Source organism: Orycteropus afer, unplaced genomic scaffold (assembly GCF_000298275.1).
Source record: "Orycteropus afer afer isolate SDZICR_OR568_19922 unplaced genomic scaffold, OryAfe1.0 scaffold00106, whole genome shotgun sequence".
NCBI lineage: Eukaryota > Metazoa > Chordata > Mammalia > Tubulidentata > Orycteropodidae > Orycteropus > Orycteropus afer.
Window position 1 is genome coordinate 6,256,271 of NW_006921693.1, and position 12,130 is coordinate 6,268,400.

Below are 12,130 nucleotides of genomic sequence, written 5' to 3' on the forward strand. Positions count from 1 at the left end.
TTGGAAGCAACAATGGCCAGACTTCGTCTCACCTATTTTGGTCATGTTGTAAGAAGGGACCATTCCCTGGAGAAGGATGTCATGCTTGGTAGGGTGGAGGGTAGACGAAAGAGGGGGAGGCCTTCAAAGAGATGGATTGATATGGTGGCTGCGATGATGGGCTCGAATATAGCGGGGATTGTGGGGCTGGCGCGGGATCGGGCAGTGTTTCGTTCTGCTGTGCATGGGGTTGCTATGAGTCAGAAAGGACTCGACAGCACTTAACAACAACAACAACAAGTAAGGCCTAGTCTTGATTCTTGCAAACTAACTCTCTAGGAGCGAGAGGACCAAAGCATGTAAGGAGAGAACTAGTATGGAAGTGTACAGCATGCAATAGGAAAAATGTGATAGGAGTTCAAAGGAGAGAGAAATTCCTGAGGGTCAGAGTAGTCAGCAAAGACTTCACTGCAGAGATTGGATCTGAACTAAGCATTGGTTGGTAAGTAGAATCTCAATTGATAGAGAATGGACCAACCAAGGAGACAGAAAAGTTCTTCTAGTCCTTCTGTTCTCTTTCTCTTGCCTGCCTCTACTTGAGGCTGTTGTCCTGGTGAGAGAGATGGCAGGGGGTGCATTGAAGGATATTAAATCCTCACTCAGGGCCTGGGGGTGGGAGGTGGTTATCATGGTGCAGCCAGGGGAGGGAGCTATGGCGGTGACTATGTGCAAGTAAGTCTCATATCTTCTTGGACGTACTGGCCTCTGAATTATATCACTTCTCTAATGTCCACCTCTTTCCCACTCCCCTCTGCCCCATACACACATATACAGCCAACCTTGTCATAGCCCAGAAACAACAACAGGGTCTACCACATAGGGAAGTATTACTTTGCTTTATTATTAATACAGCTCTGGATGGAAAAAAAGGGAAGGGCATGAGAATTACCATGAGTGAGAAACTGACATAAATAGATATGGTAGACTGATAGCATTGAATCAGAAGGAAGATGGGGCAATCTACTTCCATAGAGATACAGCCTTGGAAACCCAAGGAGGGGTCACTATGAGTTGAATTGACTCAATGGCAGTGAGTTTGGCTTTTGTTTGTTTGTTTGATAGTATTAAAAGCCCCAATTATTAGCCTCTCTGGACCTATGCTTTTTGCCCTGTAACTTTGTAGTCCCCTCCCACTCATTGTGACTTATGTTGGCCAGTAGAATGCAGCAAAATGACTTTTTCTAGTTCTGAGCCTACACCTCAAGAAGCCTGTGCCCTTCTACACTTTCTCTTAGAACCCTGCCATTGCCACCAGTGGAACAAGCTCAGGCTAGTCTGCTGGAGGACCTCCAATCGTGACAAGGGGATTTCTGTGGTCCTAGTTTCAGCAGTCCTAGCCTTACAACCAGCAGACCCTCAAACCAAAGTCAGCAGAGCTACCAATCTGATCCCTACCTAACCACAGGCACATGAATGATGAGTCTGAGAATAACTGGGACCAGTAAAACTATCCAACTGACCTGCAGACTCATGAGCAAATATAACACAATCTCGCTTCATCTTATATTAAGTCATCTGTTTAGGGGGAGATTTGTTACACATCAATAGCTAACTATTGCTGTTGACACAACAAATTGTGTGCAGAAGGCAAGTTTGTTTTGACCTCTTGTTGAATAGTACAGAAACGACCTTTTCCTTTAGGACAAACACAAAGTTAGGACAACCAGCATCATGATAAAACATTTTAAAGAGTGGGTAAATAGAAGCTCCTGAACCTGTCTCCTCATGCTACTGTTTAAGAGAAACTTAAGACCAGAAGTGGTAGAGCCAGGACGCTGGCCTGTTGAAGACTGACCAGTATCAAGAGTCCAGCACTCCCATAGAGAAAACTGAGCTGACCAAGAACTCTCTTTCTACCACAGATTCTCAGCTCCTTGAGGACAGCCACTAGGTCCTATTCTCCTCTTTTCTCCCTGAGGCTGCAGCGGTACCTGACACCTAGGATGTTGTTGTTGTTATGTGCCGTCGAGTCGCACCCGACTCATATAGCGACCCTTCCTTGAGTTTCTGAGGCAGTATCACTACGAAAGTAGATTGTCCCATCGTCCTTCCAAGGAGTGGCTGGTGGGTTTGAACCGGCAGCCTTCTGGTTAGCAGTCAAATGCCTGAGGCACTAAGTTACCAGAGCTCCTACCCCTAGGAATGCCCAGTAAATGTTGGTTGCCTGTCTGCGTACAGCACCGTACCTTCTCTTCAGAGGCACTGAGGAGGCAGGAGTAGTAGATGCATTATTATAGATCAACTCTCCTCCCAGTCCTTCCTGGTGGGAAGGCCCCTCCTGGGATGCTTCTGCTTCACCTTGATCATCTAGGGAAGTAAACAAAGAAAGAAAACTGTAAAACAGGAAAACAAAGCAATCTGAGCTCCTACTCAGTGTCCAGCACCACATCAGTCACCATAAGGGATACAAGAGAATATAAGACAAGCCCTAGTCCTAAGGCATTTGACTGCTAACAAGAAGCCTGGTGGTTCAAACCCACCAGCCACTCCTCAGAAGAATAGGCAATCTACTCCCATAGAGATAGTGCCTTGGAAAAACAAGGAGGGGTCGCTTTGAGTCAGATCTGACTCGATCGCAGTGAGTTTTTTGACCTGCATGAAAAGTAATGTCTTATTGAAAGGAAAACCAGATTCATGCCTAAAATTATCCTAAAAAGTAATGCATCCTCTCTCTGTGCAAAACGGAAACAGGGATGATCTATATGCTTGGTGTTATGGAAAGAAAATTGGATTATGAGTTTAAGGTCATGCTTTCAAGTCATTACCCTGCCACTACCCGGTTATGGGACTTTAGACAAGTAAGTTGTTCTCTCTGAGCCTCCCAGGGGATGCCATGGCTACTGGACCAATTCTGAGTACCAAGAGTTTACAAGACCTAAGTGGATTGTCAACATTTTGAGATGTCCTTCCCATAACCAGGAATTCTGATTTAATTGATCTTGTATGTTGCCTGGATTTGAAGGTTCTTTAAAGTCTCCAGGTAGTTGTAACGTATAGCACAGCTGGATAACCATTTCGGAGCCTCTCCTGGAACAAGGGAAAGCATGGAGAATAGATCTAGAAAGGCAAACGGAAGAGTTTTAGATGGCCAGAGCCTGCCACTATAGACCCAGAACCTAGCACGGAGTTCAACATTTAGCAGATGTCCCATTAATATTTGTTGAATAACTGAACAATCATGGGAGTACCCAATAACTATCTGTTGGGTAACTATGTAAAGGATGGGTGGAGATTAATTAGAATTTTAAGAAATTAAGACTTAGCCACTATTCATCAAAGTACACAGATAAATAAGCTGGAGATGTTGAGAATCTCCTAACATTTCACCCAGAAAAGCCCTAACTTTCCAGATCAAGCTAGGAAGGAAAGACCAAAGTTCTATTGACTTTGTCAGTCTTCTACAGGGCTGGCCCAAGCCAGCAGGATAGATGCTATTTACTTTCTAGGAGGTCCCTGATTTCTCCTGCCCTGTTTGCTTTGTGGGCTAAAGACTCTAATTACAATGAACCAGCATCATCACAAGCTCCCCCAGTTCCTCTGAAAATGCCTGTGGTTGACTGTCCTACCTTTCTGCCAGCTCATTTTCCCCTCCCCTGCACAATCAGTAATGGCTCCTCACTGGAGGTTGCCCTTGGGGTAGGAAAGTCCAGGCTTTGCTGTTAGATTGACCTGAGCTCAGCTGTTTGACTTTGGGTAAGTCATTCAACCACTCTGAACCTCTACTGTGAAGTGGTGGCATTTCAGAGCTGTGAATAATGTATGTCATGTAGAACACAGCAGGGTCTTATTAAATGTGTCATAAATATTACTACTTTTTACAATATCCTTGAGGGAAGGGAGTGTATCTTAATCAACTCTGTGTCCTCAGGATCTACTGCAGTATCATAACATCAAGAACACCAGGAAAGACCCCCAAAGCCTTTTCCATCCCACCACTACAATCTTCAATTTGACTCAGTAGATGAGTTCTATTTAGCTTTAAGCCTTGTTCTCACAAGGCTTAAATGTAATGCTTCTCCCCTTTCCCATTCAAAGGCAATTCTTTATCATTATTAGTTAGTGACACCTTAGCATCAATGAGTTTCCATACTTTTCTACTGTAAGGATAGGTTTTCCTTGAGTGCAATGGGTGGAGTAAGGTGAGGCATAGGGCCACAGGACACTTGAAGCAGCTGGCAAAAGAGGAGGCCCCTCACCAATGAGGTAAGAGAAGTGAAGAGCAACCATACCCACTTCACCATTGTGGTTTAGGTGAACGGTCCAGAAAGGTAGGCCTGAACAGGCTGCCATCGGGGTCAATCACAGAAGTCTCCAGAAGTCCACATGGAAGCATTAGATCCTATTTGATACCATAAACATGAACTTTCTGTGCTGGGGAGTATGTAGGGGTCCAACAATGGTGTGTGTTCAATGCTAACGGAAAGGTTGGCAATTCACATTCCCCCAGAGATGCATTGGAAGAAAGTCCTGATGACCTACTTCCCAAAACATCAGCCATGGAAATCCTATGGAACACACTTCTATGCAAACATGTGGGGTTGCTATTGGTTGGCGTCAACTCAGAGGCAACTGGTTACTTACTGGTCTGCGCCAGGCCTGGCCTCCACTGGCACAGTTCACATGAGGCCTTCACCGAAGGCCAGACAGCCTGGATCTACACCTTGACTCCACTGCTTCTTGGCTTTGTGTCTCCCAGCTCAGGGCCAGCATTATGGGGTGAGCTCCACACAACAGCAGGATCCCTGCTCAGGAGGATCCCATGCTTGGCTTAATGCTCTGCTGCCACCATCTTGAAATTCTTACCAAAATCTTAACAAATGGCTCTGCTTTTTTCATTTTTCACTGGGCCCTGCAATTCATGCAACTGGTCCTTTCCATACTTTATTTAATCTCTGCCCCTCTGTATCTTCATTCATAAAACTGAGATAATGGTGCCTACCTGCTGAGACTGGGGAGGGGACCGAATGCGACCACATATGTAAAGCCGCCCACAGGGGCCTCGTCCCTAGTAGCTGCTCCTTTCATTCTTACTTTCAGAGTGTCTCCACATTCAACATGTCACACGATCTTCACCATGGCTACGTGAGGTCTGCCTAGCAAACCATGTCCTGCCCATTTGATGGAGAGAAAAACTGAGTGACTTAGCCCGGGGTTACAGAGCAAATTAGAACAGATGTCAGAGCTTGAACCTTGTCGCTGCCTCTCCATCAGAGCCCCTTCCACTGCCTCACCCACCCCTATCCCACCCCTATCCTGTTTCAGTCCATGACCTGGGTCATTGAGCCCACACCTGTGATTGGCCCAGGGTCAGGACCCAGTAGGCAACACATTTCCTGCCTCACTGTGGTAAGTAGAGAGTGGAGACATGGCTCTTCATGCCCTCAGGTTTCAAGGAGCAGTCAGCAGTGTGAGACAGCCTCACCTTGAGCAGCCTTGTTGGCTAGGGTTAACCCCTTGTCAGCTTTCTTCTTCTTCTTCTTCAGCTTTAGCCCAAACATCCCCTTTCTGAAAAGAAGAGGAAAAACTAGATGTCACAGCAATAGTCACTTTGAGTCATTCAGTCATGTTACCAGTTGCTGTCGAGTCGATTCTGATTCATGGTGACCCCATGTGTTTCAGAGTAGAATGGCACTCCATAGTCAACACACAGGGTTCTCCTGAAAGCAAACCAGCCTCCTCATCTGCCCAGGAGTGGGCCCAACAGGCACTCCAGAGAACTCTGCATTTTCAGAATCCAGGAAAACCCAACAGTGAGCAGAAATCTTAAGGTCCACCTGGAACCACATTTCAGTGAGGCATAATGCAAAGATTATTAACGATAGCTGGCGTTTCTCCTCACTCACCCTGTGCCAGGCACTATGCTGGGCACTCAAAGGAAAGACATCATTCAATCATCACAGCAACTCTGCAATACCTATCTTACAGAGGAACCAAGGTCTGGAGAGGGTATGTAACATTTCTAAGGTCACACAACTCCAGAGAAGCAGAGTTATCGCCAACAACCAGATCTATCTGATTTCAGAACCCAGGCTCTAACCACAGGGCAACTGACCCTGTAGGACTCCTGAGCAGAGGGAGTGCCCCTGCCAAAGCTGGACAAGAGGCCCTGGGACTTAATGAGATCACACCACAAGTGAACAGCCCAGCTGACACATGGCATGTACCCAAAATGTCAGCAACTATTACTGTTATTATTGGCTATAAGCAGGAAGCCATTCTAGCTTCCCAGGAAATGGCCCCAATCCAGTGTGTCTAATAGACAACATGAGCATCTCTCACTCCCTGCCTGCCTCCTGGGAGAAGCTCTTTCTGGAGGTGAGGGTCAGAAGAGCTGACAGCTCTAGGTGGGAGGATGGATGGCTTTTAAAGGCACATCCCAGCCTTGCTTCAGGCAGGCTCACAGAGCCAATGCATTTGAGGGAGGAGGAACAAGGAAGTGTGTATTTGGAAGAAGGGAGGAGAGATCTCAAAGGCTCAAAGAGTACTCAGGTGAACCATGGGCAGTCCTGGAGTGATGCGTGGAAAGCAGCAGAGCGGTCCAAGGTGTCCAACTTGCTCACATGTTTAGGATGTATGAGGTGATGCAGTGGTCAGGGACTCCACAGTCACATTGCTGGATTCTAATCTTAGCGCTCTCTTGAGAACTAGAACAGGTCACTTAACCTCTCTGAACTTCAAAGTCCTCATCTGTATAATGAGGATGATCATACTAGGCATTTGCTGAGCAGATAAAGTGAGATAATAAATGTAAAGCTTTTAGCACAGTACCTGGCATATAGTAATTGCTCAAAAAACATTAGCTGTTTATTATTCTAAGGGATAGGGTTAGGACCAATGAGTGGAATCTACTCTTAAACAGATGTCCACTCTGTTTGTTTATTCTGTTTAAGTCCTGCTTTGATCCAGATGAGGAACAAGAGCTCTCTACAGATGAAATGGCCTGTGTTGGGAGGTGGTGAGTTCTTTGTTCCTGGAGGTGTATCAGCAGAGACCCGAGGACCACTGGTAGAGGATGTTGTAGAGATGACAAGTATTAGAAGGGGAAGATATTCTGGGGGTCTTTGGGGTCCCTTGAGACCCTGTAATACAATAAAATAGAAAGAATGGGTTCTGGAACCACCCAGACATGCATGAGACTCCTAACTCCTTGGGCAAATTACAGCCTCTCTCTGAGCTCAGTTTCCTTACTCGTATAACAGAGATCATGATAAAGTACGTGTTTACACGATCGTTGTGAGTATCAGATCAAGTAAGTGAGGCACCTAGGACAGTGCCTGTTATACAGAAAGTGTTGAGTAAGTATCACGGACCTTCTTGGAAGTAGCACTTATTCCCCTTTGATTTGCTATCATCCTCTCTGATAAGAACATCATTGAGTCTCCTGGGAAGCTCTGGAGAACAAACACAAGGGGACTGCCCTTTTCCAAAACCACTAAAACAGAACTTCCAGCAATAATTCTTGCTGCCCTGTTTTCAAAGGGTAGTTACCAAGCAGAGCACCCAAGGGAGAAAAGGCTAGTGCCTTCCAAGCCTGAATCAGCATGTGGTCCCAAGGGTTCACTGCCACGATCATTTCACACAGGCAGAATCCAGTGTTCCTGGGAACTCAGCCAATGGCTTTTGTGGACGCCTCAGCGACTATTTGAAAAGGCTGAGCTGCTTCTAGTCACAAATAGAAAGTTGTCACTAACAATGATAGTATCCACCAGAAGGAGGTGTAACGCTCCTTTAGAAACAGCCATCCTCATCATGGGAGGCCTCAACGTTCCAGATTCTCTGTTAGGGAAGCCAGTGATGGAGGCATTGAGGCATGTCCAATGTTGCTGCCTTGGACAGAGGAAGAGAGAGAGACTCCCCACCTGTTAGAGACTGACACTCTTGCCCCTCAGAAACCAAGAGCTCTTGGCCCTGGCTGTTCATTCAAGTCACTTAAGGAAGCTTTCAAAATACTGATGTCTATATCTCACCTTCAAATATTCTGACTTAACTCATCAAGGGCAAAGCTGGCATTAAGAAGCTCTTGTCCAAGCACATCTCAGACCCTCCTACAGGGGAAGCCCAAGAAACTTTGCAGTAATGCTCAAAGGACTTACGACCAGCTTGACCCTTTTGGGTGAGTTGATGTTTGTTTCACAAACACACAAGGTTGTTTGCCTGATACTGTGAGTCAGTCATCAGGGCACTCCCAGCAATGAAAAAGCGTCTTGATGAGAACTGGTTTCTCCCCTGCGGCCCTGTGACCTCCAGCAGTAGATGGGAGTCATTGCTCACCAGCTCAGAAAGCTGGTGCCAGTGCAACATTGGAACTTGGAGACACGAGACCCAGCTTAAGGGCCTGGTTGGATCCATTAGCTAGATCCGGATACTTGACTCATTCAAATAAGCATGTTTCTTTACATGTGACACAAGACATTACCCAGTTCACGGGAGGGGTTTCTAAACTATGAAATAATGTTTGTAAAGTGTAAAGGATGTTATGCTAGATATCACTACAATGCTGATGACAAGGAAATGTGCTACAATATTTCTCAGAGAGAGTTTAATTTTTTTTTTATTTTAACAATACATTGAGCACTTACTATGTGCCAGGAATACCATATTGTCACCTAGTATCCCCTCATCATGGTTTGGGTTAGGTGAACCTTAGTCTTCAAAGTGACATCTTTGCTCCTTAACACTTTAAAGAGGTCTTTTTGCAAGAGATTTGCCCACTGTAATATGATGTCTGATTTCTTGACTGCTTCTTCCATGGATGTTGATTGCAGATCCAAGTAAAATGAAATCCCTGACAACCTCAATCTTTTCTCCATTTATCATGATAAATGGTGCTGCTAACCCAAGATGCGCCTAACTCTACTGAGCATGGTATTTTTAGTCACCTCATACACATATGAAAGCTGGACAGTGAATAAGGAAGACCGAAGAAGAGGTGATGTGTTTAAATTGTGGTGTTGGCACAGAATACTGAGAATACCGTGGACAAACAGACAAATGAACAAATCTGTCCTGGAAGAAGTGCAGCCAGCATGCTCCTTAGAAGCACCTACTTTGGTCATGCTGTCAGAAGGGACCAGTCTCTGGGGAAGGAAATCTTGCTTGGTAAAGTAGTTATAGTTGTTGCTGTTATATGCCGTCGAGTCGGACCCGACTCATAGCGACCCCTCCTTGGATTTCCGAGGCAGTACCCACCAGCCACTCCTCGGAAGGAAGGTTGGGCAATCCTACTTCCGTAGTGATACTGCCTCGGAAACCCAAGGAGGGGTCGCTATGAGTCGGGGCCAACTCAATGGCACATAACAACAACAACCACAAACCACTACGGAAGTAGATTGCCCCATCTTCCTTCCGAGGAGTGGCTGGTGGGTTTGAACCACCAGCCTTCTGGTTAGCAGTCAAGTGCCTTAGTCAGCCAAAAGGGGGAAGGCCCTCACCAAGAGGGACTGATACAGTGGCTGCGACGATGAGCTCCGGCATGGCCGGGAGTGTGAGGACTGCACAGGACAGGGCAGTGGTTCATTCTGTTGCAGAGGGCCACCGCGAGTCAGAATCGACTCAGTGCCACCGAACAACAGCAACAATCCTGACATCATATCACATCAAGGTAAATGCTACTACTATCCTTGTCCTACAAATGAGAAGTAGTCGGAGATTTCCAGTCAGTAGATTTGAACCAACCAGTAAACCAGGAAGATTCATCTGGTAAGTCTCCAAGGCACACTTCCCTACTCAGTGCCACCGAACAACAGCAACAATCCTGACATCATATCACATCAAGGTAAATGCTACTACTATCCTTGTCCTACAAATGAGAAGTGGTCGGAGATTTCCAGTCAGTAGATTTGAACCAACCAGTAAACCAGGAAGATTCATCTGGTAAGTCTCCAAGGCACACTTCCCTCTCCAGTTTGCTGAGAATCCAGCAACCCTCCCACTTCACAAAAAAGGTTGGCGCTCTCTGGTTTAGGGTCCATTGACTCTCTTCCCAGGAACACCCCCAGATTAGTTGAGATGCACAGAAACCCCCATACCAACCTGGTCTCCTCAGGATGGAAGCTACCATGAGTCCAATATCTGTATCCAAACAATAAGAACATTAAGCATTGCACATGTTAGGCTTGCTCCTGCGCATCTGTTCAAGGTGGCGCTGCTCTATGGCAAAGCACAGGGCCTGAACTGCTGGCAAGGCAGTCAGCTGGGCACAGAGGAAGAGGAGCTGGACAACTGGAGTTTGGGTCTCAACTACCCCACTGGCTGACTATGTCACTGAGGTGGGCCAAGTGGCTGCTCTGAGCTGCAGGTCCTCTTCTGCAGGAAGTGGCAATAAGGTGAACTTGGCTTTCTTCACTGGGGTATTATATGTTTAACTTTACCTTTCTAAACTGTTATGAACTCTACAAATAGCTAATTTAATGTCATGCTCATGGCTAAGTGGTGCCAGCACTAGGAAATGGCTCACATCCAGACTCACCATGTGGTTTCATACTTGCGTCTCCAGTTTTAACTTTCTGGAATCACCTTTTCTATATTTAGTGTAGAACAGAAGTATCTCAGGCCACGCAGCCCAACAGTAAACTAATTGTGTCAATAGTATGATAGGCACTGGCCTCTGCTGAGGCTCTGCTCATGCCCAACTAAAAGGACAAAGGGTGCAGCTTACCTGCCCACCTTACCTTTCAATCCCAAGCCAGAACATCCAGTATAAAAAAAAAAAAAAAAAAAAACTTTATCTGATTTGTGAATTTGTTTATGTGAAAACTCTTAGAGACTAGTAAGAATGAATTTATAATTAATTATATATTTAATAAAATTCCTTTATCAAAATAAATAATTTTCATGTAAGTGGGTCCATCTCAAAGATACACAAACAAAAAACTGCTGAATCAGTTGGCTCTCCAGATGATGACCCCCAAAAATATTTTTTGATTAAAAAATTACATAAAAATGTACAATACAAAAGACATACCATATACAAAAATCAATTTCAATATTAAAGACAAAACAAGAAAAATTGTAGATGAAAACATAGGAGATAAATTTGTAAACTAGGATTAGGTAAAATGATCTCAAATAGGACAAACTTTAACAATAATGGAAATGATTGATATATTGAACTTGATTATCAGAAAATATCATTAAAAGAATGAAAATGTCAGGTATATAGTGAGAGAAAATACTTAAAATGATATACATCTGATTAAGAACTCATTCAGAATGTATTAAAAACTCCTACACAGAGATAACCTAATAGGCAAGAAACTTGAATAGACACTTCATAGACAAGTATATCCAAATAGCCACAAAACATATGAAAATACATTCAACCTTACTAGCCACTAGCCATCAAGGGAAGGCATAAAGAAAACCACTACCACAACTAGACTGGATAAAGTTATGACCAACCACATCAAATGTCAGGGATGTGAGAGCAAGGGACTCTCATATACTACTTGTGGGAGTGTATACATGGGTGTCATCTCTTTGGAAAACTGGTAGTATCTCCTAATTCTGACATATACATACACTATGTGTCATAGATATCACTCTTGTGAATATACTCAACAGAAATGTATACATTTATGCATCAAAATATATGTATAAGAACATTTATAGTAACATTCACAAGAGACAAAAAAGGGAAAAAAATCCAAATGTTCATTAACAGAATAATTGACAAATTGTGGCATGCACATACAATAGAATACTTACAAAAAAGTGAAAGGTTGAACCATTGCCACACACAAATGAAAGGAAAAAACATCTCATCAATGTCATGCTGAACAAAAGAAGCCAGTCACAAAACAGAACATAGTGTATGGTGCCTGTCTCAGTTATCTAGTGCTTCAGTAATAGAAAGACCACAAGTGGATGGCTTTGACAAACAGAAATGTATTCTCTCACGGTTCAGGAGGCTAGACATCCAAATACAGAGTGTTGGCACATAGCAGAGCTCAGTGAACATTGGACATGTGGGAAAATGGAAGAATAGATGGAGCATACAGACAGAAAGTACCACAAGAACTCAGCGGTAGTTCTTTGGCCCTATTCAAAAATATGTCATATCTGGCAGAAAGGAATTAAGGCTATTCTACAG

At 44.5% G+C, this 12,130-nt stretch overlaps 1 protein-coding gene across 1 annotated transcript in view; it reads right to left on the minus strand.

Annotated features, from left to right (window-relative positions):
- FER1L6 (fer-1 like family member 6) overlaps positions 1-5,537 on the minus strand; it is a 139,479-nt gene extending 133,942 nt beyond the window's left edge. Inside the window, 2 exon segments of the mRNA XM_007943427.1 lie at positions 2,226-2,346; positions 5,462-5,537. Of these exon segments, the coding sequence (XP_007941618.1) occupies positions 2,226-2,346; positions 5,462-5,537 (197 nt within the window).
- Positions 5,538-12,130: the final 6,593 nt, after the last annotated feature.